We start from the raw sequence: 26,522 nt of genomic DNA on the forward strand, positions 1-26,522 counted from the left end.
GGGAGGCCAAGGCAGGTGGATCACTTGATCCCAGGAGCTGAAGACCAGCCTAGGCAACATGGTAAAACCCTGTCTCTACAGAAAAATACAAAAATTAGGCAGCTGTGGTGGTGCATGCCTGTGGTCCCAGCTACTCAGGAGGCTGAGGTGGGAGGATCCATTGAGCCCAGGAGGTTGAGGCTGCAGTAAGCCATGATTGAGCCACATTACACTCCAGCCTGAGTGCAGAGCAAGATCTTGTCCCAAAAAGAAAGTGTTTTTTTTTAATAGAAAAAGTTATTGAGCTGAATCTATGTGCCAGTCTAAGTGGACACACACACACATAATTTAATTTTCTTCTTTTAAACATTTTAACATTTTTTTGGGGGGGGAGGAAGGGAGGAAGGTAGGAAGGCAAGGAAGGAGGAAAGGAGAAAGGCAGGAAGGGAGGGAAGGAGGACGGGAGGGAGGAAGGGAGGAAGGAGAGGATGAAGGAAGAAAGGAAGGGAGGAAAGGGGGAGGGAGGGAGGGAAGGGAAGGAAGGAAATCAAGCAATGAGAGAGACATTGCCGACCTGGATCTAGAGGTTTACAAGTTGATTTCTTTTTTTTTTTTTTAATTTTTAATTTTTTCTTTTTTTTTGAGAGAAGGAAAGAAAAAAAATGAGTAAAGGAGAGGAAGAAAGAGGAAGAGAAAGAGGGAGGATGAACAGAAATATTGCTTTATTCTGAAAAAAAAATGGGTATTAATAGTGGCCAATCAATGTTTCATTTAAACCTATGAGTAGGTGTGATGTGGTATTGATAAGAATGTATATTTTGTGTATTTGAAGTGGAGAGCTCTATAAATATTTATCAAGTTTACTTATTCCGGATCTGAGTTCGAGTCCTTGATATCCTTATTAATTTTCTGTCTCATTGAATCTAAGTCTCTATGTATCTGGGTGTTAGGATTGTTAGCTCTTGTTGTTGCATTGATCCTTTTACCACTATATCTTTGTTGCTTTAAAATCTATTTTATCCGATAAGAGAATTGCAACTCCTGCTTTTTATTTATTTATTTATTTATTTATTTATTTTTGCTCTCCATTTGGTTGGTAAATCTTTCTCCATCCCTTTGTTTTGAGTCTTTGTGTATCCTTGCATGTGAAACAGGTCTGGATGTAACATGCCATTGGGTTTTGGCTGTGTCTTTTGATTGGGGGATTTAGTCAATTTAAATTTAGGGTTACTGCCATTTGATGTTAACTGGCTGTTTTATCCATTCGTTGGTGTAAATTCTTCTTTATGTTGGTGCTCTTTACTTTTTGGTATATTTTTAGAAAGGCTAATACTGGTTGTTTCTTTCTGTGTGTAATGCTTCTTTCAGAGGCTCTTGTAAAGCAGGCCTGGTGGTAATAAAATCTCTGAGTACTTGCTTGTTCGTAAAAGATTTTATTTTTCCTTCAGTTGTGAAGCTTAGTTTGGCTGGATATGAAGTTCTGGGCTGAAGGTTCTGTTCTTTGAGGATGTTGAATATTGGCCCCACTCTCTTCTGGCTTGTAGAGTTTCTGCTGAGAGATCTGCTCTAAGTCTGATAGGCTTGCCTTTGTGGGTAACCAGACCTTTCTCTCTGGTGCCCTTAGTATTTTCTCCTTTGTTTCAACCCTGGTGAATCTAACGATTATGTGCCTTGGGGTTGCTCTTCTTGAGAAGAGAAGATCTTTGTGGTGTTCTCTGTATTACCTGGGGTTGAATATTGACCTGCTTTGCTAGTTTAGAAAAATTTTCCTGAATAATACCCTGAAGGGTATTTTCCAGCTTGGATTCATTCTCTCCGTCACATTCAGGTATACCTATCAAATGTAAATTTGGTCTTTTCACATAGTCCCACATTTCTTGTAGACTTTGCTCATTCCTTTTTATCCTTTGTTCTCTAATCTTGTCTTCTTGTTTTATTTCATTAAGTTTGACTTTGACCTCTGATATCCTTTCTTCTGCTTGAACAATTCGAGTGTTTAAACCTGTGCATACTTCTCGGAGTTCCTGTATTGTATTCTTCAGTTCCATTAATTCAGTTATATTCCTCTCTAAGTTGTCTATTCTCAATGGATTTCATCAAACCTTTTTTCAAAGTTCTTAGTTTCTTTACGTTGGGCTACAACATGTTCTTTTAACTCACAGAAGTTTCTTATTATCCATTCCTTGAAGCGTGATTCTGTTATTGGGATGCGCTCATTCTCCATCAAGCCTTGTTCCATTGTTGATGTGGAACTGTGATCATCTTTAGAGGGAGAGGCGTTCTGATTTTGTGTATTCTCAGCCTTTTTACGCTGGTTTCTTCCCATCATTGTAAATTTATCCTCCTGTCGTCTTTGAAATTACCAACTTTTAGATTAGGTCTCTTGAGTGGACGTCCAAGTTGTTAGTTCCCAGGGCCAGAACAGCGTTAAGACTGATGGTGCTTTTCTGCCCAGGATTCTCCTGTCTGGCTTCCTTCTTGTGTCCGTAATAGGCGACTCTGCCTTCCTGGGGCTCCAAAGCTCTGTCAGAAGGGGAACCAGTCTTGTTAACTCTGTGCCTAGAGCTGCCGCTCCGAGGTGCCATCACAGCCACTGTGCCAGCCTCAGGAGTCGTGCTGGGGGCCCGTGTGGGTCCTCCAAACCTTGGTCAGAAGGGGAGCCAGCCCTGTTTACTCTGCTCCGAGAGCTGCCGCGCCGAGATGCCGGCAAAACCACTGCGCTGTCCACAAGAGTCGTGCTGGCGACCCGTGTGATTCCTTCACTGGGGATTTCCTGCTCCGTGAGTGACCTGAATTTGTCTGAAAGTGTGGCGTCCTCTAGTTCTCTGTGATTTAACTGAGAGCTGCAATCCCGAGATGTTAGCGATCGGCCATCTTGGATCCTCCCCACATTTTAACATTTTTATGGATATATAATAATCATATATATTTATAGGACACATCTGGTTTTTATATAAGCATACAGTGGGTAATGATCTTTGTGTTAGAAACATTCCAAGTCTACTCTTCTAGCTGTTTTGAAATATACAAAATATAGTTAACTATAGACACCTTATTGTGTTCCCAAGCACTTGACTCGATCTTTATTCTTCTATCTAACTGTATTTTTGTACTAATTCTCAGAAAAATCCTTCATGTTAGATATATTAATCCTATTTTACAGATAAAAGCACTGAGGTTCAGAGAGGTCAAATAGCTTAATCAAGATCACACAGCCAGTGGCTGAACCAAGAACAGAATCCAAATCTACTAATTCCAAATTCTACTCCCTTTCACTACACATCTCACTACTTATCTACAATTTCCTTTCTCCCTTAACCCATTCATGTATAATTTCCAGCAAAGCAGAACACAGAGATATTTCCTCATAGTTCATCCATGTCGTCTTGCAAAGCATATAGTCCCACAACTTTCCATTTCTGCTCTAGTTTCATGTCATTTAACTTCCTACTAAGAAATTCAGTGCTTAGGGCTATGTGGATTTAGAGCTCCTAAGCCTTACTTATAAAGACTTCAAGTACAGGCCTTTAAACTACTTTTGTGATGCACTACTTGTTCTGACAAATTGCCTGACATTCTGAAATAATATTTTATTTATTTATTTTATATTTTATTTTATTTGAGACTGGATCTCACTCTGTTGCCCAGGCTGGAGTGCAGTAGTGCAATCTCATCTCACTGCAACCTCCGCCTCCCAGGTATAAGCAATTTTCCCGCCTCAGCCTCCCAAGCAGCTGGGATTACAGATGCATGCTATCACATCCAGCTAATTTTTATATTTTTAGTAGAGACAGGGTTTTACCATGTTGGCTAGGCTGGTCTTGAACACCTGACCTCAGGTAATCCACCCACCTCAGCTTCCCAAAGTGCTGGGATTACAGGTGTGGACCACAGTACCTGGCCTTTATTTTTTAATAATATTTTTTAAAACTAAAAAAATTACTCTGTTATGACTGATAGAAGTATAAATTTATCTCAAAAGTTTTACATGCCAAGACAAAAAAGAAATAGGGCAAGTAAAGAAATAAAGACTGAAGGGAGCACGGAGGAAAACTTACTAGAAGAGAGGTCAAGAAACTGAGAGGCCGAAGTATTGTTAGGCTCATCTATTGATATTGCAATCATCTAAAATTATGGCAAGTGTAGTGTCAGAGATAACAGTGAGCCAAATGTAATAAATAAAGACTGGTGCCCAGGAGTAGAAACAGCAGCAAGGAGGTACGACAGCATAGTCTGCTGCCACGAGCTTCAAAGGGGCTTTTAGGAAGGAGGCTGTGAAGAGCACTCTGGGAGCAACAATGAAGAGCAAGGGAGGTATCTATTCCAACTCCAGGTCTTGAAAAGTAAGAGTGTGAGACAGAAAACAATCATTACTTGCAGAGGTTGCAGGGGAAGCAAGGTCCTTCCAGATTTCACTTGGAAGAAGATGCTAAAGGATTTGAGAAATCAACATACGCTGATGCTGTCAGGATAATATAAAATCATGTGTTGCCTTATTAGAAGAAGAAACCTACTAAGGATAACAGAAGCTATCAGGTAGGTATATATAGAAAATAGTCCATATAGAACAGGGAAAAATAATACAGTCAGGAGCCACATAATGACATTTTGGTCAATCACGTACAGAATATGTCATCATGGTCCCTTAAGATTAAAATGAGCTGAAAAATTCCTATCACCTAGTGAGATCATAGCTGTGGTAGCACATGGCAACACATTACTCATGTGTTCATGGGGAAGTTGGCGTAAACAAACCTACTGCACTGCTAATCATATAAAATTATACATGGTACATAATACTTGATAATGAAAATGTATGACTGTTACTGGTTTATGCACTTACTATACTACACTCTTTATTGTTATGTTAGCGTGTACCTCTATCTATTTAAGAAAGTTCACGAAAACAGCCTCAGACAGTTTCTTCAGGGGTTATCCCAGAAGGCACTGTTATCATAGATGACAGCTCCATGCATGTTATTCCCCTGGAAGACCTTCTAGTGGGATGAGATGTGGAGGTGGAAGACGGTACTATTGATGATCCTGACTTTGTGTAGGCCTAGGCTAATAATGTGTGTGTTTATGTCTTAGTTTTTAACACAAAAGTTTAATAAGTAAAAACATAAATAACATTTAAAAATAAGAAAAAGCTTATAGCATAAGGATATAAAAAAGAAAATATTTTTGCACAGCTGTATAATGGGCTTGTGTTTCAAGCTAAGTGTTAACAGAAAAAGTCAAAAAGTTAAAAAAAATCAAGAGATTATAATGTTAAAAAGCTACAGTAAGCTAAGATTAATTTATTATTGAAGAAAACTTTTAAAAAATTAATTTAGTGCAGCCTAAATGTGCAGACTTTATAAATTTTATAGTAGTGTACAATAATGTCCTAGGCCTTGACTTTTACTCACAATGCAGTCACTGACTCACCCAGACCAACTATCAGTCCTGCAAGCTACATTCACAGTAAGTACCCTAGACAGGTGTGCCATTTTTATCTTTTATATTATGTTTGCTATATCTTTTCTATGTTTAGATCAAAAGTATTTACCATTGTATTAAAATTGCCTACAATATTCAGTTCAGTAACATGCTGTATAGGTTTGTAGCTTAGGAGCAACAGGCCACATCATACAGTCTAGGTATATAGTAGGTTATACTACTGAGGTTTGTGTAAGTACATTCTAAGATGATTGTCTGACGATGAAATTGTCTAATAACACATTTCTTACAACATGATGTCTCCATCATTAAGTAATGTAGTAATAATAGGTGGAAGTAGGTCTCTTCCACCTCCTGCATGAATCATTCATTACTGAATATCAGATATTCTATATGAGATACTAACAAAAAATCTATTTATCAATTGTAAATGAAAAAAATTACAAATCATTTTATGTCAACCCCAAATAACTAACCAAGTTCCTAAAGTGTAACTAAAATACAGTAAAGCGCCTATACAAAGGTAACAAACTCCCATATTAGGATATAAAATGCTGAAGACATCATTTCCTGAGCAAAAACAATTCATAAGTTTAACAGTGGCTATGGCCGGGCGCAGTGGCTCAAGCCTGTAATCCCAGCACTTTGGGAGGCCGAGGCGGGTGGATGACGAGGTCAAGAGATCGAGACCATCCTGGTCAACATGGTGAAACCCCGTCTCTACTAAAAATACAAAAAATTAGCTGGGCATGGTGGTGCACACCTGTAATCCCAGCTACTCAGGAGGCTGAGGCAGGAGTATTGCCTGAACCCAGGAGGCGGAGGTTGCGGTGAGCCGAGATCACACCATTGCACTCCAGCCTGGGTAACAAGAGTGAAACTCTGTCTCAAAAACAAACAAAGAAACAAACAAAACAGTGGCAATAGGTAGTAACATGCTATACATTGCCTTTGTTGATATTTTGTGCACCTTTCAAATTGTTGACATGTGATTCTGACAGTCTACCAAGATAATGCATGCGTAAATCTTATAAATTGCAATTGCTAGACAGATAATACAAATAACTATGGGAACCATTTATTGCACATATGCTATATGCTAGGGCACTATATGGAATTTAACACAGACTTCCCACACATTATCTTGTTTAAAATGCAGTATTTGGCTTTACTGCATTTCTGTGAATATGTATAAATGTAAATATGTATCTTATAATCATCAGCCAAAACACACTGAATTGAGATATAATTAATCCTAGGACATTTGGATGTTAAACACCAAGAGGCTTTCTACTAGGAAAAACATTAACTGCAAAGTCATTCTGTGGACTCTGCATACATATTACATTTGTTCAAATGGGTTAAATGGCAGCTTGAGTGTATAAACTTAACTATACCCTTAACATCAGAATTTTCAGTCAAAATGGGAAAATAATAATGTTCTCCTCAAGGGAGTTTTTGTAAAATTTAAATTAGATAATGCACATCAAGTAGTTAGTACAGTGCCCTAGCATATAGCATATGCTCAATAAATGGTTCCCGTAATTATTTGTATTATCTGTCTAGCAATTGCAATTTATAAGATTTACACATGCCTTATCTTACTTGATTCTTAAGACAAAACAACTTTATGCAGGACAGAGACAGGACATGGATTATTATCTCCACTTCACAAATAAAAAGACAAGCACTTGAAAGAATTCGGCCAGGCATGGTGGCTATTCCTGTAATCCCAGCACTTTGGGAGGCTGAGGAAGGAGGATCACTTGAGCCCAGGAGTTCAAGACCAGCCTGGGCACACAGTCAGACTCTGTCTCAAAATAAAATAATAAACAGAATAAAATAAAGGTTAAAGTAAACTGCCTAAAGTTACATGATTACCTAGAAATACCCATTATGATTGGATATAAACCACCATATAAATCAGGGGTTTGTAAACTTTTTCCAAAAAAGCCAAATAGTGGTTTGCAACCCGTATAGTCTCTATCACAGCTAGTCAATGCTGCCACTATAGCACAAAACAGCCATAGATAATATATAAATAAAAGGGTGGAACTATGTTCCCATAAAACCTTATTTACAAAAATAGGCAGTGGGTTGGATTAGGTTCATAGGCCATAGTTTGCAGACCCATGCCCTAGACCTTTAGATTACTAGTCTAGTATACTTTTCCATTACTTTATGGTTACCACCTATTTTCAGGATAGTATTTTAGCATTAAACTTAATAGTATTAACAGTCAGAGAAAAGATAAATCAGAAATAATCTTTGAAGAACCATGAATACAGTAAGATATTATATAATAAATATTAGTATTACTGCTTTTTTCTCTTTTACAGCTTCTATTATAAAACTCTCTCTTAATCCCTCCTTTCTTTCTTTCTCTTCTAATAAAGGATTGGGCCTAGAAGTAAACACTCTTCTATCTCTCCAAAAAGTACTCAAAATAAATCTGTTTGTAGAATATTATTCTAAAGAAAGTAGTGGACATTTCATGAGACACCAGAATGAACAAACTTAACAATATCTTTAAAATGGTAAGCAATGTGAAACTTCTGAATCTAACTTGTATGAGCATGTTTTACAGGGAATGGAGGGAACCACATTAAACAACTAATTTATTCTCAATCTGAAAGAACAGAGTGATTATCAGTTTTCTCATTACAGAATCCATATGCTATAATATGCTATGGTGGTAAAGACACTAGACTTGGAATTGAAAGACCTAATTTGGAATTATTTCTCTGGTACTTACTTTGTGGCCTAGTAACCTACATACAAGGAGTTGCTGTGAGGATTAAGACAAATAACTATTTAAAAATTCCCAGCATCATAAGCACTGATTATTGCTGCATTTGAAAATATAAATTTCTCTATATGAAGTTCTCTTCTATATTTTTATAAACTACAATATGATACAATATTCTTTAACAGTACAATATCATTTATAAAGCATCTAAAATGTCTATTGCTAAAGTATAAAGCACTTTTTTGTCAAGGAGCTAAAAGTTCTTAAAACATATTCTCTCATTTAAAACCATAATATTCCTTTGAAATTAAAACAAACCAGAATCTATTGAGTGATATGTGCTAGGTATTTTATATATATCAACTCATTTAACCTTCACAACAACCTTGAGAAGAAACAGGCTCAGTTAAATGAAATGACTTGTTCAAGGAACACAGCTCCTAAATGGCAGCAGATCTTGGGATACCCAGGTTACACTGAGTATAACCTATCATTATTTATTTTCATTATTTAACACTGTCTCTTCAGTTTTTTGACTTGGGATCCACAAAAATCCAAGTGCCTCATATACAGTCAAAGAATAATTATTTTCAGCGTGGTACAAGGCAAACTAGATTAAATTACCTCCAAATAACATACTAATTTAAAGACAATTCCTGATTAATCTACTTTTGGTCTCAAAAATATATTGGTAAGTAGAACAAAACCAGTCTACTTACCACTAGTTAAATAAATTAGGGTATTCCCAAGTTAAGCTTTAGATGTCCAAAGAAACAAATGCAGAATTTTGATTACAGAGAAAAATAAGCCAAATAACAAATTCCCTCAAATTCTAATGGTATATTAATAAACATAAGAACATTTCTAAACCTCCTAGCAGGTTTCATGCCTGAAAGCCCTTCCAGAAAGCAGATTTCTTCCTCAATGATTTTTTCTCATGAGATTTATAGAAATTATCCCAAAAAGAAATTGGCGACTCTAGTGCTTTTGAAGAACTAAAAATCAGTAAATTAGAAGTTTTTAAATCCTGACTTTAAATATAACATATAAAGTAAGGGAATAAAAGTATACAAAATACTTTGTAAATCTATGACCTTCCTTCCACTTTGTTTAAACCAGTATGGTCCTTGAGAGTAGGAGCCTTTTTTCCCCTTGCTAAAATAAAATAAACTTCAATTCCACCGTGTTGCTTACCTGTTGCACAGTATGCTGAGAGCTCCATGTGGACTACAGTCACATGGCTGACAGAGCCCAGAAGTGTAATCTGGGTAAAAGCCCTCTTTGCAGGTTTCACAGTGAAGCCCCTGATAACCTGGCTGACACTCACATTGCCCTGTGGTCTGGTTGCAGCGATTTACATCCAGGCTTCCAACCACAGAGCAGTTACACACATATTCTGCAAAGGAAAGAAGGAAAGAGACATTACCAATTAAGATTTAATGTCCTCTTAATAAAATGAACTCTATTTTATTTTTCTTAATGAATTTTCATGACAACTTTGTAAGGATAGATAAAATTAACTCTGGTTCAAATTAACTTTCTATCACTCAGTTTTTTTAAAACCAAGAAACATATAGAGAATATAAATTATGGAGAGAGAGAGAGAGCGTGTGTGTGTGTGTGTGTGTGTGTGTGTATGTATTATTGGTTTTTCTGAATTAAAGGCCACCAAAGGCAGGTTTATCTAAATAACACTAAGGAAACATGTTGGAAATGACAACATGTTAAATAATAAATAATCCCATTGTAGAGCAGCAAAAGCCTAAGGCTCAGATGATTAACTTTGGTAACCTATTTAAGGTCATACAAGATTGGGCTATAGCTAGAATCATAAGCTAATATCCTCTGCCCAGGAAGAAATTCATGAAGAGGTCTTTTCCTCTCAGAAACCCCTTCCTCTACCGAAGATGCTGTTTCTCTCTCTCTTCTACCTATTAAACCTCCACTCCTAAACTTAAAAAAAAAAAAAAAAAAGAAATTAATGAAGAATTGAAACTTTAAGGAAATGATGAACAATAAATCCAGAGGAGAAAGTTTACAGGTTCATCCTGATTTGTGAGTTAAAACCAATCACAATTTGAATGTCTTTTCAAAATTAAAATATGTGGAAAAAAAATTTTCTTTTAAATATATTTCAAAGAGTTATCTGTTGTTTGCTTCACTTTTTTCACTTTTCAAAAGAAATGTTTTGATTTTTAGTTTTTGTGAGTACAAAGCAGGTGTATAAGGTGTGTATATTTATGGGGTACCTGAGATATTCTGACACTGGTATGCAATGTGTAATAATTACATCAGGGTAAATGGGATATCCATCACCTCAAGCATTTATCCTTTGTGTTACAAACAATCCAGTTATAATCTTTCAGTTGTTTTAACAAGTACAATTAAATTATTATCATTAATTATTAAATTATTCACCAATGTCACTCTGTTGTGCTACCAAATACTAGGTCTTATTCATTCTTTTCATTTTTTTTTTTGTACCCATTAATCATCCCCACTTCCTCCCCACCACACACCTGCCTACTACTCTTCACAGTCAGACAGTTCTTTGGATAAAAAATATTTAGAAGCCCTTAGTTTTAGCCTTCTAATGCAAAGATTCATTTAAAGGTACTGCTTCTACTCATTCTATCAAAAGGAAAGTGTTTTCAACATAGTTTGATACAGTATTAACAGACAACTTTGTATTAACATATTTATTCTAGGAATAGGTACCATTCCAAAAGAGCTATGATCCTACCCTTAAAGGGTTCTGAGCAATTTATGGTAGCTATAAATTATAGTTCTAAATAGGTAAGGCACTATATAAAATGGCACTGTACCAATAAAAGTTTAGCTTGGAAAAAAAATCTTTAATATTATTTCTGATTACTTCAAAAAGCTATGAGACAAGTGGAAATCCAGAGTCTTACATAGAAAGTTATAAACGGGTTTGCGTCTCTATTCTAGAAAAGGAAACTAAGCTTTGAAATTCTTTATATAATCACAAGAAGCTTATTTATTCACACAAGTCAAAATAAAAGATTGCTCAAAGAAATTCCCACTTGGCCAACTCTATGCCTCCCACACTTCTGCAGTTCCTAACCTTTGGTGTCACCATTTCCCTGCTCTTCGGAGCTCTTCTAGTTCGTAAAGATAACAAATAACAAATAAATAGGCCAGGTGTAGTGGCGCATGCCTGTAATCCTAGCACTTTGGAAGGCCAAGGTAGGCAGATCGCTTGAGCTTACGAGTTTGAGATCAGCCTGGACAACATGGTTGCCCATCTCTAAAAAAAAAAAAAAAATACAAAAATTAGCTGGGTGTCCTGGCATGCACCTATAGTCCCGCTTACTCAGGATGCTGAGGTGGGAGGATCACCTGAGCATGGGAGGCTGAGGTTACAGTGAGCGAAGATCTTGCCACTGCACCCCAGCCTGGGTGACAGAGTGAGACCTGTCTCAAAAAAAAAAAAAAAATTAAGTAAAGTAAAATAAATAAATAAATAAATAAATATTAACAGCTTATTTGTTTTATGTCTGTTTCAAACTTCGGTGGTAAATTAGTTACAAAACCCAAAGGAAAGTTCAGATTTCTTCAACCTCAAGCTTAGGAAAGGAACCACTTTCCCATTACAATCAAGATTCTTATTTTCACTAGGCATGACATTTCTTTGACAGAGTTACATGTTTTCACATGATATCTAATTTTTGTATATATGTGTTGTGGTTTTTGTAAATAACAAAGCCACGTTCAGTGGTCTGTAAACCTGCCAATGACAACTTCATGACAAGACCTTCACTCCACCAGAAATGACCAGAACACTTAAAATAACATTTCTCTTCTGAAATCTGGCAGAAATTCAATTTATATCCAACTCCTCCTGCTGGACCTATTTTATCACAAGTTAAACTAATCAAATTATGTTGGTGTCAGCAGAACTAGCTCAAGAAAAAATGAAAATACTAAAAAATTTTCTATAATAGACTATGAATTTTATTATTTCCTTACTAAGAAATTTCCATCTGAAAACTGAGTCAGTATTCCCAAAGAGTAAGATCAGCAGTATTTTCTAAAGAATTCAATTGAATCTAAGAACTTAGATATAAACACTTAATATTTTTTTCCCAGTTAAGTTCTAATGGATAAACTTTCAATACTAACCAAGTTCACTAGTTATTATTTCTATAGTCAGTCTAATATCATCATTATTCCCTGAACATACTCTGGTTAGTCTTGTCTCTGAATCTGCTTATTCTGTGTATCTTGGAATGCTCTTTTTCACATATTTAAACCTATTCCCTATTTTAAGAATCAACTGAAACTCACTTCTCCATTAACTCTAACTGTACTGCCCCTATTATGAATCAATAATAATACCTACTACCTAAACCTCTCAAATGACAACAGTTTGACGAGGCAGTAAGGCAAAGCAGTTAGAGCACAGATTGTAGAGGTAGATGGCTAAGATTTAAATCCTGCTCTCTCACTAACTTTATCACCTTAGGCAAGTTAATTAACCTCTGTGTGCCTTCATTTTTTCTTCTGTAAACAGGGCATAATAACAGTACCTATAACACTCAGCCCCAATACTTAAGCTGGAAGTGGTTTGGAATACTGCAATAATTAATACAACAGCTGGAAAAAAGTAGAAAGTGATACCAGATAAAATATTAAATGCAATTCAGATGTTAGATTCACAGGCCACAGCTTCATTATACCCTGAGGATAAAATCTAAAAGGCTGATAATGGGCTTAGTACCATAGTAGCTTTTAATAATGTCTGGAAAACAGAATTAGTGTCCTGTTATGCATAAATCCATGTTGTGGGTCATCCAAGTAGACAATAAGAGGATATTCTCTTTATACTAGGCTCCACTCATTAACAATATATGTGCCCAAAAATACAGTGGTAAAAACAGAAGGATTTAGGATGTGGGTTCAGAGAAGACGAAAAATGAACATTTCTTTATTATCCATCCTTGGTACTGGGCCAGGCACGGTGGCTCACATCTGTAATCTCAGTCAGCACTTTGGGAGGACGAGTGGGGTGGATCAAGAGATCAAGATCATTCTGGCCAACATGGTGAAACCCCATCTCTACCAAAAATACAAAAATTAGCTGGGTTTAGTGGCACACACCTGTACTCCCAGCTACTCGGGAGGCTGAGTCAGGAGAATTGCTTGAACCCAAGAGGCGGAGGTTGCAGTGAGCCAAGATTGCGCCACTGCACTCCAGCCTGGCAACAGAGAGAGACTCTGTCTCAAAAAAAAAAAGCTGGCAATATGAAAAAAAGAAGGAAGTTTTAATTGATAGAAGCAATGCGAAGGACCAAAGACAAGAGAAAGTGCTGACTTTTTAATGACTCAGAATCTTAGACACCAGAGCAGCACAAAGGAGTCTGCAACATGATTAATGGCAAGTCACCAGTGTTAATAGGAATGAAACAATATGAAGAGGACATCAAAAGCTAATTACAGACAAGAGTGAATAAGATGCCAAAAAGCTCACTCAATTGCCTAAAACTAAATATGGAATAAACTCTTTGTCGTGTGAGTAGCAGATTTCCTTTCATGCCCTTTAATTCTTTAGAAAACTCTGCAGAGAAATAGAGAAGGGTAATGTACATGTTCTCAGAGAGAGCATAATCTTGGCAACATTTTTTTCCTTTTGTTGTCTGGCTTCTGAAGAACAATAAAGTATAGTGATTTTCACCCTGAAGAAGAATAAGAAACTAAAATCTGTGCCAAACTGCTTTAAGTATTTGAAAATAGAAATATAAAGTCCCAGAGAAAATAAAATGCTGAACTTTTTCAAACATTCCAAAAGCCAAGAGATGAAACATTTTTAGCTCTAAAAGAGAGTATTTTCTTTACAAATCCCCTAAGTTCCCGGGCCACCTACCCCTATCTGCCCTGCCCTTTGTCCACAAACATTTGCCCTGGTAAGAGATTATCTACTTGAACATACTGAAGACCTTTTCTAGGCCTCTCATACACCTGGTAGACTCTCTCTTCATCCAACTTTTAACCATCTCATAGAGAATATTTGGTGTGTGCTGGTATTCAGCTTGTTTGCATTAATGATAGCAGTTTTTGAAAAATACTAATTGTGATTGTATGTCCTAATGAATGTGTCCTCTCTCTGTGTGCCTCTTTTTGAAGTCCTTTCTGAGTGCTAAAATTAACTGTAATGCTGAGTTAAACTTTAAAGATAAAAAAACCATAAAAACAGTAAAATGAAAATTTGCATAAAAAATGAAAAAACTATATCCTCAGTCATGATGCAAATCTCCTAGAACAAAGAAATGTTACACTGACAACAATACTGTTGCTAAACTAAGATGATTACAAAATTATTGCATTTAAACACAGATACTGGAAAACTACTTGTAGCTATAACTAATACAGAGCACTCACAGGAATCTGGTTCAGGAAGACAGACTGAAATTCCATCTATATAGCCTTTTGCAAAATTGCATAAATACGTTAGCAAAACTCAATTTCTGACTCCTTTGCATTAATTTAACAACAATTTCACTCTTGTTTTTTTCCTCCTTTTATTGTTAGTTGACACAGAATACCTATTTGTGCAATACAGAGTGATATTTCTTTTTTTTAAGAGACAGTCTAACTCTACTGCCCAGGCTGGAGTGCAGGGGTGCAATCTCAGTTCACTGCAGCCTCTGCCTCCCGGGTTCTAGCAAGTAGCCTCAGTCTCCTGAGTAGCTGGGATTACAGGTGCATGCTGCCATGACCAGCTAATTTCTTGGATTTTAGTAGAGACGGGGCTTCACCGTGTTGCCCAGGCTGGTCTCAAACTCCTGAGCTCAGGCAATTCACCTGTCTCAGCCTCCCGAAGTGCTAGGATTATAGGTGTGAGCCACCACACTCCATCACAGAGTGATAGTTCAATACATGCATACAATATGTAATGATCAAATCAGACTAAATAGCATACCCATTACCTCAGACACTGATCATTTCATTGTACCGTAAATATTCAAAATTCTCTCTTCTAATTTTTTGAAAACATAAATTACAACTAATCATATTCACCCTATTGTGCTACAGAACACCAGTACTCATTTAGTACTATCCAGCCATAATTTTGTATACATTAACCAATCTCTTCCCATCCTTCCTTCTCACCTACTCTTCATGGCTGCTAATACCTACGATTCTACTCTTTACTTTCATGAGTTCAAAATTTTTTTTATCTCCCACATATGAGTAAGAACATGCAGCATTTATCTTTCTGTGCCTTATTTTACTTAACATAACCTCCAGCTTCATCCATATTTCCACAAATAGCAGGATTTCATTCTTTTTTATGGCTGTATAGTAGCAATAGATGGGAATTTTGAGGGGGTAATGAAACCATTTTGTATCTTGATTACATACACATCAAAACTAATAGAACTACTGCACATCAAATGAGTAAATGTCTTTATATATAAATTTTTAAATATGCAAAAAAATTTTAAGCAATGAGGTTTTACTAGATTCAATTTTTAAAATTTTGCTGAAAGGATGTCTTGGTGTCCCATAAGCAACTGTTTCAACTGAACTGTGGCACTAAAGTCCACAGGGGACCCAACTAATGATTGAGGCTTTTTCAAAGTGACTTGAACTCCTAACCTGTCTCAGCCTCCTGAAGTGCTAGGATTAGCAGGAAGTGATTAATGCTTCAGCTAATTATTGCATAAGGAGTTGTGGAACATTTTAGGATTTAAAATACTATTTCACTTCAAAAAAGTACAATCTTTTCTTTTCCCTTTGGCTCCAACTTAAGTATTAGGTTGCAACTGCTCCTATGTACAATGAAGGAGAAGAGGAAAAAAACGAAAGATAAAGATGTCTAGGATTACTATCCTTTTTCCATAAGCAATTGTCTGTTTCCTTTTGAGAGTCATCATTAAAAACCCTACTCTGTTTAAACAGAGACCAGGAAAATGCATGTAAATATACCTTTCAATCTATCTAATCTATCCAACACAGAACTTCACCCATTTTCACAAGCACAGGACTGGATCCACAAAAATTACATCTTTCCTGATTTTCAAATTAAAAAGAAAAGAAAAAATGATTGTCAAAATCAGGAGTAGGAATACACAATTCAAACCTCTGCATGTACATCAAATGATTCTTTTTTAAAAACCAACAAACTGGCTGAGTGCAGTGGCTCACACCTGTAATCCCAGCACTTTGCGAGGCTAAGGCGGGCAGATCACTGGAGGTTAGGAGTTCAAGACCAGCCTGGCCAACATGGCAAAATCCCTTCTCTACTAAAAATATAAAAATTAGTCAGGCATGGTGGCATGCACCTGTCATCTTAGCTATTCTGGAAGCTGAGACAGGAGAACTGCTTGAACCCGGGAGGCAGAGGTTACAGTGAGATGAGATGGTGCCACTGCACTCCAGCCCAGGTGACAGACCAAGGCCCTGTCTTCAAAATAAACAAGCAAACCCCAAAAACCAACAAACACAGGCCTGATTTCCTAAGTATATAGTGTATTTCAAAATGTACTTTTTATTAGGACCATATTTCATGTTTTAGGTTTGAAGAAAAGGAATCTCAGAAAAGCCTAATTCTAGGGAAAATGAATTATCAACACGAGAGTTTTTGTTTTGAGAGAGAGAGTTTTACTCTAGAGTAACATTAATACTCAAATTACATTTCACATTTATGTGATGCCAAGGCATGGCCACACATCTTTGAAAACCTAGGAAACAATATTAAAGCTGATGAATTTCTTTAGTCAAATCAGACTTCGTAGAGATGTGCAGTATTAAAGCCATTACTTTTAAAGAAAAGCTTTAACCTTTGTTTCAAAATAAAAATGTATCAATTAAAATTCCCAGTAACAATTTACTAGAGCAAAACATTTCTTCAGCTTTATGGTAGACATATGAAATAAACGGAGCAACATAACCCGGGTTTTGTAGAAAATTTTCCGTCTCATATTTAAAAACCATGTTGTTAATGCTTGTCCCTGGCTCTCTGCTAGTGTTCCACAATTCAAAGGTAATTCATCTAATTAATGAGACAAGATGACAAGTTCTGGAAAAGGTTGTAAAGGCTAGTTTTTACTACTAATAACAAAGATGATACTACCAGCTATTAAGCATATACCTCACATATATCAGACATCACACTAGAACTGTACACAAATGGCCTCCTTTAGTGTTCACCACAATCCCGTGATGCAAGTACCTTAAGCGAGGAATCTGAGTCTCAGATAAATGAAACAAATCATACAAGTAATCTGTACTGGAGAAGAGATTAAAACCCAAACTGAGTTAACTCCAAAGTCCATGTCTTTTCACTCTGAGAAGCCAAACAATCAGAGACCCAGATCACCTTAAAATCAAACTTTGCTGCTAATTAACCAGCTCTAGGACCTTCATTGAGTCTAACTGTTTGGAGTTTCAGGGTCTCAATGTATAAAATGTGGCTAATTCTTTTCATCTATCATGAAAAATAATTAAAGGTCAAATTCTATATGGTGATATGTATTGTTTTTGGTTTACAAAAACTGTTTTTTAATTGAGCCACTGGTGTATCTAATAAGTAAATTAAAAGGCAATTTCCTTTGAAAATTTTGAATGTATATGCTATGTTTTAAGGGAAAATCATGGGTTTTAAATTGCTCAATGATGGAAAATTTTCTCATAGTTCTCCAAAGTTCTCATAGTGCCTTAGCACAGTAGTGATCAATAAATATCTACAAATATCTGTTCAACTTTGATTCCATTTTATAAAATAAAATTAGAGCTGGTCAATTTAAAAGACAAAGATCTTCAAGATTCAATAAAACCCCACAAAATCTAGCTACAAACAGGTTATAAAAACATAAAACACAATTATACATAAAGGTTGAAAGTAACTAAATGGAAAAAGATGAAGCAGGTAAATAATGACCAAAAGAAAACTCATATAGATAGCTATATTAATTAATATGAGATAAAATAGATGTTTGGGGGAAAAAAAGCATTATAAGAGGACAAGAGGTCTGGTCACTATATAATAATAAAATGTATAATTCATTTAAAATATATAGTTCTAAATTAGATATATATCTAATAATATAGTCTCAAAATACATAAGGTAAAATGACAGCAAATATATTTAATACTGTTATTTCTGAGGATGAAGTGAGATAAAAAATGTGACAGTACAAGAATAGGATATTAACTGTTATCTCTCCAGATGTCCCGCTTTTCTTGAAATGTAGAAAATGTTCTCAGAAATTAATATCAGAAATGAGATATGACAATAAATGCTCTAAAGTAACAGAGTGGGGAAAATTAGGAATTAGAATTGGTTAAACTACAGCTTTTTACAATTTTCTGGCAGAAGGGACCTTCATTTAACACAGAATTGGAATAATTCAACAAGTTTTCTGAAGTCATGAAAAAGGTATAAGAAAGAAAGAAGTCTAGTCTAGATTATAGAAAAATATTTAATACACAGCATCATGTACTCAAATACTTCCTCATTATCATTCTGAACACCTTATTCTCTCAAGATTTTTTCGGGTGGTTTTTTTTTTTTGTTTTTTTTTTGAGATGGAGTCTCACTTTGTCACCCAGGCTGGAGTGCCATGGTGCTATCTCAGCTTGCTGCAACCCCTGCCTCCCAGATTCAAGCCATTCTCCTGTCTCAGCCTCCCGAGTAGCTAGGACTACAGGCACGCACCACCATGCCGGCTAATTTTTGTATTTTTAGTAGAGACAGGGTTTCACCATGTTGGGCAGGCTGGTCTCAAACTCCTGACCTCAAATGATCTGCCTGCCTCGACCTCCCAAAGTGCTGGGATTATAGCTGTGAGCCACTGTGCCCAGCCTCCAAAAGTTCTTTGTATCTTCCACTATGTATCCTCTCCCATGTTCCTAGAGTGTTGTTAGAGAGAGTTACAATATAAAGACCTGCCCTGTTAAAGGTTTTACTTTCACTAAGTCCCTAGAACTGCTTCTAAATTCTTAGATTTATCTTACTGTTTCCATATCCATCGCTGGCATTGGCTATTCCAAGCTGCTCTTTAGGTCTTCCATCCCATTGTACAACCAGCAAATGATTCCACTTCATGAACCTGAGACCTTCTTTCTTTTTCTCTCTTCCTCCCTTTTCCCAACAACTTAACCTTCCCTCCAGTTTCAGGCTAGCCAGCTCCTTCCAAGACCAAACAATCCTTCCAATTGCGCTCTTTATCATATCCTCTCCCAGAGCTCTTTCCAGGACTCTACTCTGCCCACTCCCACTGTCCACCTCCTTCAGCCTTTTCAATCTTTCACTTTTTACAGAATTTACCTTCAAATATGCAATGTGTCTCTCAAAATTCTGTTTAGTCTCCCGTTCCATTTAACTAGCATTTATTTTCTAAATAAAATTTCTCAAACAAAAACACAGACTGCCTCCTTTTCTTCACCACATGTTTTCTTCTTAATGCTCTGTCATCTTTTCTAAACTCTATTAAAAATGCCTTCTCAAAAGTTACTAACCCAAAACAAAACAAGAGCCTTCTCAGGCTATATTCTGCTTAACCATTTGCAGCATTTGACATACTGATACCCTTCCTTTCTGAAACTCTTTGTTTGATCTCCATGTCATTAGATAAATCAATGAGCATTTATTGAGGATTGTACTGTGATCAAGTTCTCTCCTTATCCTTCCACTTCCACATGGCAGATCATGATGGTTCCCAATGAATCTATGAAGAGGCAAGTGTCAGCTACTCCAGTCATCCCCAAACATATGTGTGAGGCCATTTTAGATCCTCCAGCTGTAGCTAATCTACCAATACAGCCAGAGTAAGCCCAAGAGAGACCAGGAGGATATTTTTTGGAGTAATTTTACATACAGAATTAACATGTGTATGACATTTATGTTAAAAACTACAAAATATAATAAAAGAAACAAAAAGACCTCAAATATAGAGACATATAATGTAAACAATTAGATCTATATATTTAATAAATCCCAATCAAAATCCCAGAAGGATTTTTTGCAGATCTTAACAAATTGAATCTCAATCTTAAATATATATGAAAAAGCAAAGAAACCTCAATAGCCAAATAAGAACAAAGCTGGAGGACTCACAGTAATTGATTTCAAGACTTACTATAAAGCTATAGTAATCAAGACATGGTATTATTGGCAAAAAGAAAAAAACAGACACAAAGACCAATCAAACAGAAGAGAGCCCAGAAATAAACACTCAGAAATACCTAACAAATTTAATTTTTGTCAAGATAAAAAGGCAATTCAATGGAGAAAGGATGCTTTTTAAAAAAATAAATGGTCTTGGTACAGTTGGACATCTGTAAACAAAATATTAAAACTTGACATAAACTCACATCTTACATAAAAATTAACTTGACCAGATGTGGTGGCTCACACCTGTAATCCAAGCACTTTGGGAGGCTGAAGCTGGTGTTCACCTGAGGTCAGGAGTTGGAGACCAGCCTGACCAACAAGGTGAAGTGGCAGGCACCTGCAGTCCCAGCTACTTGGGAGGCTGAGACAGGAGAATTGCTTACACTTAGGGGAAGGAGGTTGCAGTGGGCAGAGATCGTGCCACTGCACTCCAGCCTGGATGATGGAATGACATTCTGTCTTAAAAAAAAAAAAATTGACTCAATATGCATCATAGCCCTAAATGGAAAATGTAAACCTATGACACTTCTAGAAGAAACCACAGGAGAAAATATGATTGACCTTGCATCAGGCAAAGAGCTTACAAATAAAACACCAAAAGTAAAATCCATAAAAGAAAAATTTATAAGTTGGACTTTATTAAAATGAAATACTTTGTTCTTCAAAAGACTGCTAAGAGAATAAAAACACAGCCATAGGCTAAGAAAATACTTGCAAATCACATTTCTGTCAAAGCACTTGCATCAATAATATATAATGAACTCTCAAAATTCAACAATAAGGAAATAAACAATGCCATGTAAAAATGGAGAAAAGATCTGGAAACTTCACCAAAGATATATATATATATATATACAACAAATAAACACTTGAAAAGGTACTCAGTATCTTTCATTAGGAAAATGCAAATTAAAACCAAAATGATATACTACCACACATCTAATATTCAACATAGTATTACAAGTTCTGGCCAGAACAATCAGGCAAGAAAAAGAAATAAAGGGTATTCAATTAGGAGAAGAGGAAGTCTCTATTTGCAGATGACGTGATTGTATATTTAGAAGACCCCATCGTCTCAGCCCAAAATCTCCTTAAGCTGATAAGCAAAGTCTCAGGATACAAAATCAATGTGTAAAAATCACAAGCATTCCTATACAACAATAACAGAGTAACAGAGAGCCAAATCATGAGCAAACTCCCATTCACAATTGCTACAAAGAGAATAAAATACCCAGAAATATAACTAGCAAGGGATATGAAGGACCTCTTCAAGAAGAACTACAAACCACTGCTCAAGGAAATAAGAGAGGGCACAAACAGATGGAAAAACATTCCATGCTCATGGTTAGGAAGAATGATTATTGTGAAAATGGCCATACTGTCCAAAGTAATTTACAGATTCAATGCTATCCCTATCAAGCTACCATTGACCTTCTTCACAGAACTGGAAAAAAGCACCTTAAACTTCACATGGAACCAAAAGAGAACCTGCATAGCCCAGACAATTCTAAGCAAAAAGAACAAAGCTGGAGGCAGCACGCTACCTGACTTCAAACTATACGACAAGGCTACAGTAATCAAAACAGCTTGGTACTGGCACCAAAACAGAGATATAGACCGATGGAACATAACGGAGGCCTCAGAAGTAATGTCACACATCTACAACCATCTGATCTTTGACAAAAAGAAGCAAAGGGGAAAGGATTCTCTATTTAATAAATGGTGTTGGGAAAACTGACTAGCCATATGCGGAAAGGTGAAACTGGACCCCTTCCTCACACCTTATACAAAAATTAACTCCATGGCCGGGTGTAGTGGCTCACACCTGTAATCCAAGCACTTTGGAGGCCAAGGCAGGTGGATCATCTGAGGTCAGGAGTTCAAGACCAGCCTGACCAACATGGTGAAATCCCATCTTTAAAAAATAAATAAATAAATACCAAAAATTAACTCCAGATGGATTAAAAATTTAAACATAAGACCTAACACCATAAAAATCCTAGAAGAAAACCTAGGCAAAACTGTTCAGGACATAGGTGTAGGAGAAATACCTAACGTAGATGATGGGGGATGGATGCAGCAAACCACCATGGCATGTGTATACCTATCTAACAATCCTGCACAATCTGCACATGTACCCCAGAACTTAAAGTGTAATAATAATAAAGAATGGTAAATTTCAAAACACTGGCAATACCAAATACCACAATGCTGAGGAAGTAGAACTCTAGTATATTGTTGATGGGAATGCTTGAAAAATAATTTAGCAGTTCCTTTTTTTCTTCTTTTTCTTTTTTTTAAAGAGACAGGGTCTCACTTTGTCACCCAAGCTGGAGTGCAGTGGTATGACCATAGCTCACTGTAACCTCAAACACCTGAGCTCAGGGAATCTTCCTGCTTCAGCCTCCTGAGAAGCTAGGGCTACAGGCACACACCATCATGCTTGGCTAACTTTTAAATTTTGTGCAGAGACAGGGGTCTTGCTATCTTGCCCAGGCTGCTCTGAAATTCCTGGCCTCAAGTGATCCTCCCTCCTTAGCCTCTCAAAGTGCTAGGATTACAGGCGTGAGCCACCACACCGGGCCAGCAGTTTCTTATAAAGTTAAATGTATACCTACCATATGACCCAATAACTCTGCTCCCAGGTATCTACCCATGATAAATGAAAACTGAGTTCATAGGTGTAACTGAATGTTTATAGCAGCTTTATTTGTAATCACCAAACATTGGAAATAACCCAAATGTCCTTCGACTGGTGAATGGCTAAACAAACTGTGGTGCTTTTTATATCATATATGGGAATATTTTTACACATCAGAATCTATGTATAATCTATTAAGTTGATCTAGTCTGGCTGGATGCAGTGGGTCACACCTGTAATCCCAGTACTTTGGGTGGCCAAGGCAGGAGGATCACTTAAGCCCAGGAGTTAAATAGTATCCTGGGCAACATAGTGAAACCCCATCTTTCCAAATTAAAAAATTAAAAAAATTACTTGAGCATGGTGGCTCAAACCTGTGGTTCTAGATATTCAGGAGGCTAAAGTGAGAGGATGGCTTATGCCTGGGAGGTCAAGGCTGCAGTGAGCCATGAGCATGCCACTGTACTCCAGGCTGGGCAAGAGATATCCACACAGGCATTCTAGATATCCACACAGGCATTTTGAGATCCTGTCTCAAGAAAAAAATTGACTTATTCTTATATCAGCTTACAAAAGAGTTTTAACATCTGCATCTTTATAATATGTTCCACTAATATATTATTCTTCTTTACATGTTTTTAGTTGTTCATAGTTATTTATGTTTCCACCTAAACTTTACTGTCACATTCCCTCCAAAAATATTCCTATTGTAATTTCCCCAGTAATTCCACTTGTACTAAAAATTAATGTATCAAGAACTGGCAGCTTTACAATATTCAATTTTCAGCAAGGCACGGTGACTCTTGCCTGCATTCCTGGCACTTTAGGAGGCCAAGACAGGCAGATCATTTGAGTCCACAAGTTCAGCCTAGGCAACATGACAAAACCCTATCTCTACAAAAAAAACAAAATCAATTTTCCCATCTATGAGCACTGATATGTGTCTCCACTTACTCAGTCTTCTTTTATGTCAGTGAAATTTTATAACTTAAAAATATGTATATGAGTTTCATACATATCTTGTTAAGATTATTCCTAAACTTTTTATCATTAGTGGTGGTGGTGGTAGTAGTGGTTAAAACTGTGATGTTTTTTTCCCCATTGTATCTTCTAATCAATATTAGTAAAATCATTCCATTAGATTTTTTGGGATATCTACACAGGCATTTTGATGAATCCTCTTATTGTTTCTAATGGTTTTCCCTTTGATTCTCTCTTCAGTAAGATTTCTATTTTTAAGTTACATGAGATTGTCCATTAAAGGTCATATCTTATCTGGTTAATAATATATATAATTCTGGGTTTCCTCCACAACAGCTTGTGATAAAATACACCAAACTGTTTCACACAACTGCTTCTCTTAATCCCTAGGTAAGCCTTATTACTATTAATTATAATAAAGAATAATTATCATTTGCTATGACCTACGATGTCCCAGACTTCGTTGCACATTTTATTTGCATCAACACTTAGCTTTACAACAACCTTGCAAGGGTAGAGACGAGACTGCAAGTCTCACTTTATTAAGAGGAAAACTAAAACTTAGAGAAGCTAAGTGCTTTTCCAAGACCGGAGTTAGCAGGTAAGTGGTTGAGACAACATTCACATCCAGGTTTATCTTACGTCAATACCCTTCCTCATTTCACTTCGCCTCACCACCACTTCTTCCTTTAAAAGAAGGGGAGGAGATAAGGGGCAAAAAGAAGAAGAAATTCTACCTAGTAATATTAAATGCAGTTGTGTTTTCTCTTTTCTTTGTGTGTGTGTGTGTGTGTGTGTGTGTGGTGTGTGTGCGCATGCACGCCCAGGCTGAAGTGCAGAGGCATGATCACAGCTTACTACAGCTTCAACCGCTCTGCCTCATGTTATCCTCCCACCTCAGCTTTCCAAGTACCTAGGACTACAGGTGTGCACCACCATGCCGGCCTAATTTTTTTTAAAAAATTTTAGAGATGGTGTCATCATGTTGCCCAGGTTGGTTTTGAACTCCTGTGCTCAAGCAATCCACACACCTCAGCCTCCAAAGTGCTGGTTCATAGGCCAGAGCCACTGCATCTGGCTTTTTTTTTTCCAATTGGTTTTTCCATAAGCAAGTGACATAAAATCAAATGATTACCAAATGGTGTATGGTAGGAGGGAAGCAGTTGGCCAAGCTACAAACTAAATTCTCAATTGGCAATACCTTGCATTTGTTTTCAGCTGGTACAACCTAACATATGTTTTCAAAGCCAAAGACACAATCATGAGTTAGTATTTATCATCTATTTTATTCCAGTGCACTCTCATAACTAAAACAATACTGCTAATTACTATTTCAAGTATCTCTCTAAAAGAAATGTACTAATTTGGGATCAAGCATGCAGGACATGGACTATACCAAACTATCAAACTGCTATTTGAACCGCGGCAAAACACCTATCTTTTTGTGCCACCACTTTTCCATTAATATACATTTTTCAAAGTTTTGAAAAAACTAATTTTGCCATTTGATAAGAGTTAACTGCTTATGTTTTGAGAGTTTATTTTACTTTTTGTACCCATTAACCATCTCCACCTCCCCTCTAGTCTCCCCGGACTACCCTTCCCAGACTCTGGTAAATATCTTTCTATTCTCTATCTCCATGAGTTCAATTGTTTAGATTTTTAGATCCCACAAATAAGTGAGAATATGCAATGTTTGACTTTCTGTGCCTGGCTTATTTCACTTAACATAATAACCTCTAGTTCCATCCATGTTGTTACAAATTACAAGATCTTTTTTTTTTTGGAGATGGAGTTTCGCTCTTGCTACCCAGGCTGGAGTGCAATGGCGCAATCATGGCTCCCCGCAACCTCCGCCTCCTGGGTTCAAGCGATTCCCCTGCGTCAGCCTCCCAAGTAGCTGGGACTACAAGTACGCACCACCATGCTTGGCTAATTTTTTGTATGTTTTTTAGTAGAGACAGGGTTTCACCATGTTGACCAGGAGGGTCTCAATCTCTTGACCTCATGATCCACCCGCCTTGGCCTCCCAAAGTGCTGGGATTATAGGTGTGAGCCACCACGCCTGGCCATCTTATTCTTTTTTTGAATGGATGAATAGTACTCCATTGCGTATATGCAACACATTTTCTTTATCCATTAGTCTGCTGATGGATACTTAGGTTGCTTCCAAATCTTGGCTATTATGAACAGTGCTGCAGCCAACATGGGAGTGCAAATATTCCTTCGATATACTGATTTCCTTTCTTTTGAGAATATATCCAGCAGTGAGATTGATGGATTGTATTGTAGCTCTATTTTTAGTTTACTGAGGAACCTCTAAACTCTTCTCCATAGTGGTTGTACTAATTTATCCTCCCATCAATACTATACAAAATTTCCCTTTCCTCCACATTCTCACCAGCATTTACTATTGTCTGACTTTTGTTGGGGGAGGTTGTTTGTTTTTCTGAGACAGAGTCTAGCTCTGTCGTCTAAGTTGGAGTGCAGTGGCACAATCTCAGCTCACTGCAACCTCCACCTCCTGGGTTCAAGTGATTCTCATGCCTCAGCCTCCCAAATATCTGGGATTACATTTGTGCACCACC

General features: G+C 36.8%; 1 protein-coding gene across 1 annotated transcript in view; it reads right to left on the reverse strand.

Moving 5' to 3' along the window:
• Positions 1 to 26,522, reverse strand: part of MEGF9 (multiple EGF like domains 9) — a 122,888-nt gene that overhangs the window by 54,836 nt on the left and 41,530 nt on the right. Inside the window, exon 2 of the mRNA XM_035255903.3 lies at positions 9,365 to 9,566. Coding sequence (XP_035111794.1) covers positions 9,365 to 9,566 — 202 coding nt within the window. The remainder of the gene's footprint in view (positions 1 to 9,364; positions 9,567 to 26,522) is intronic.

Source organism: Callithrix jacchus, chromosome 1, assembly GCF_049354715.1.
Source record: "Callithrix jacchus isolate 240 chromosome 1, calJac240_pri, whole genome shotgun sequence".
NCBI classification, from domain to species: Eukaryota; Metazoa; Chordata; class Mammalia; order Primates; family Cebidae; genus Callithrix; species Callithrix jacchus.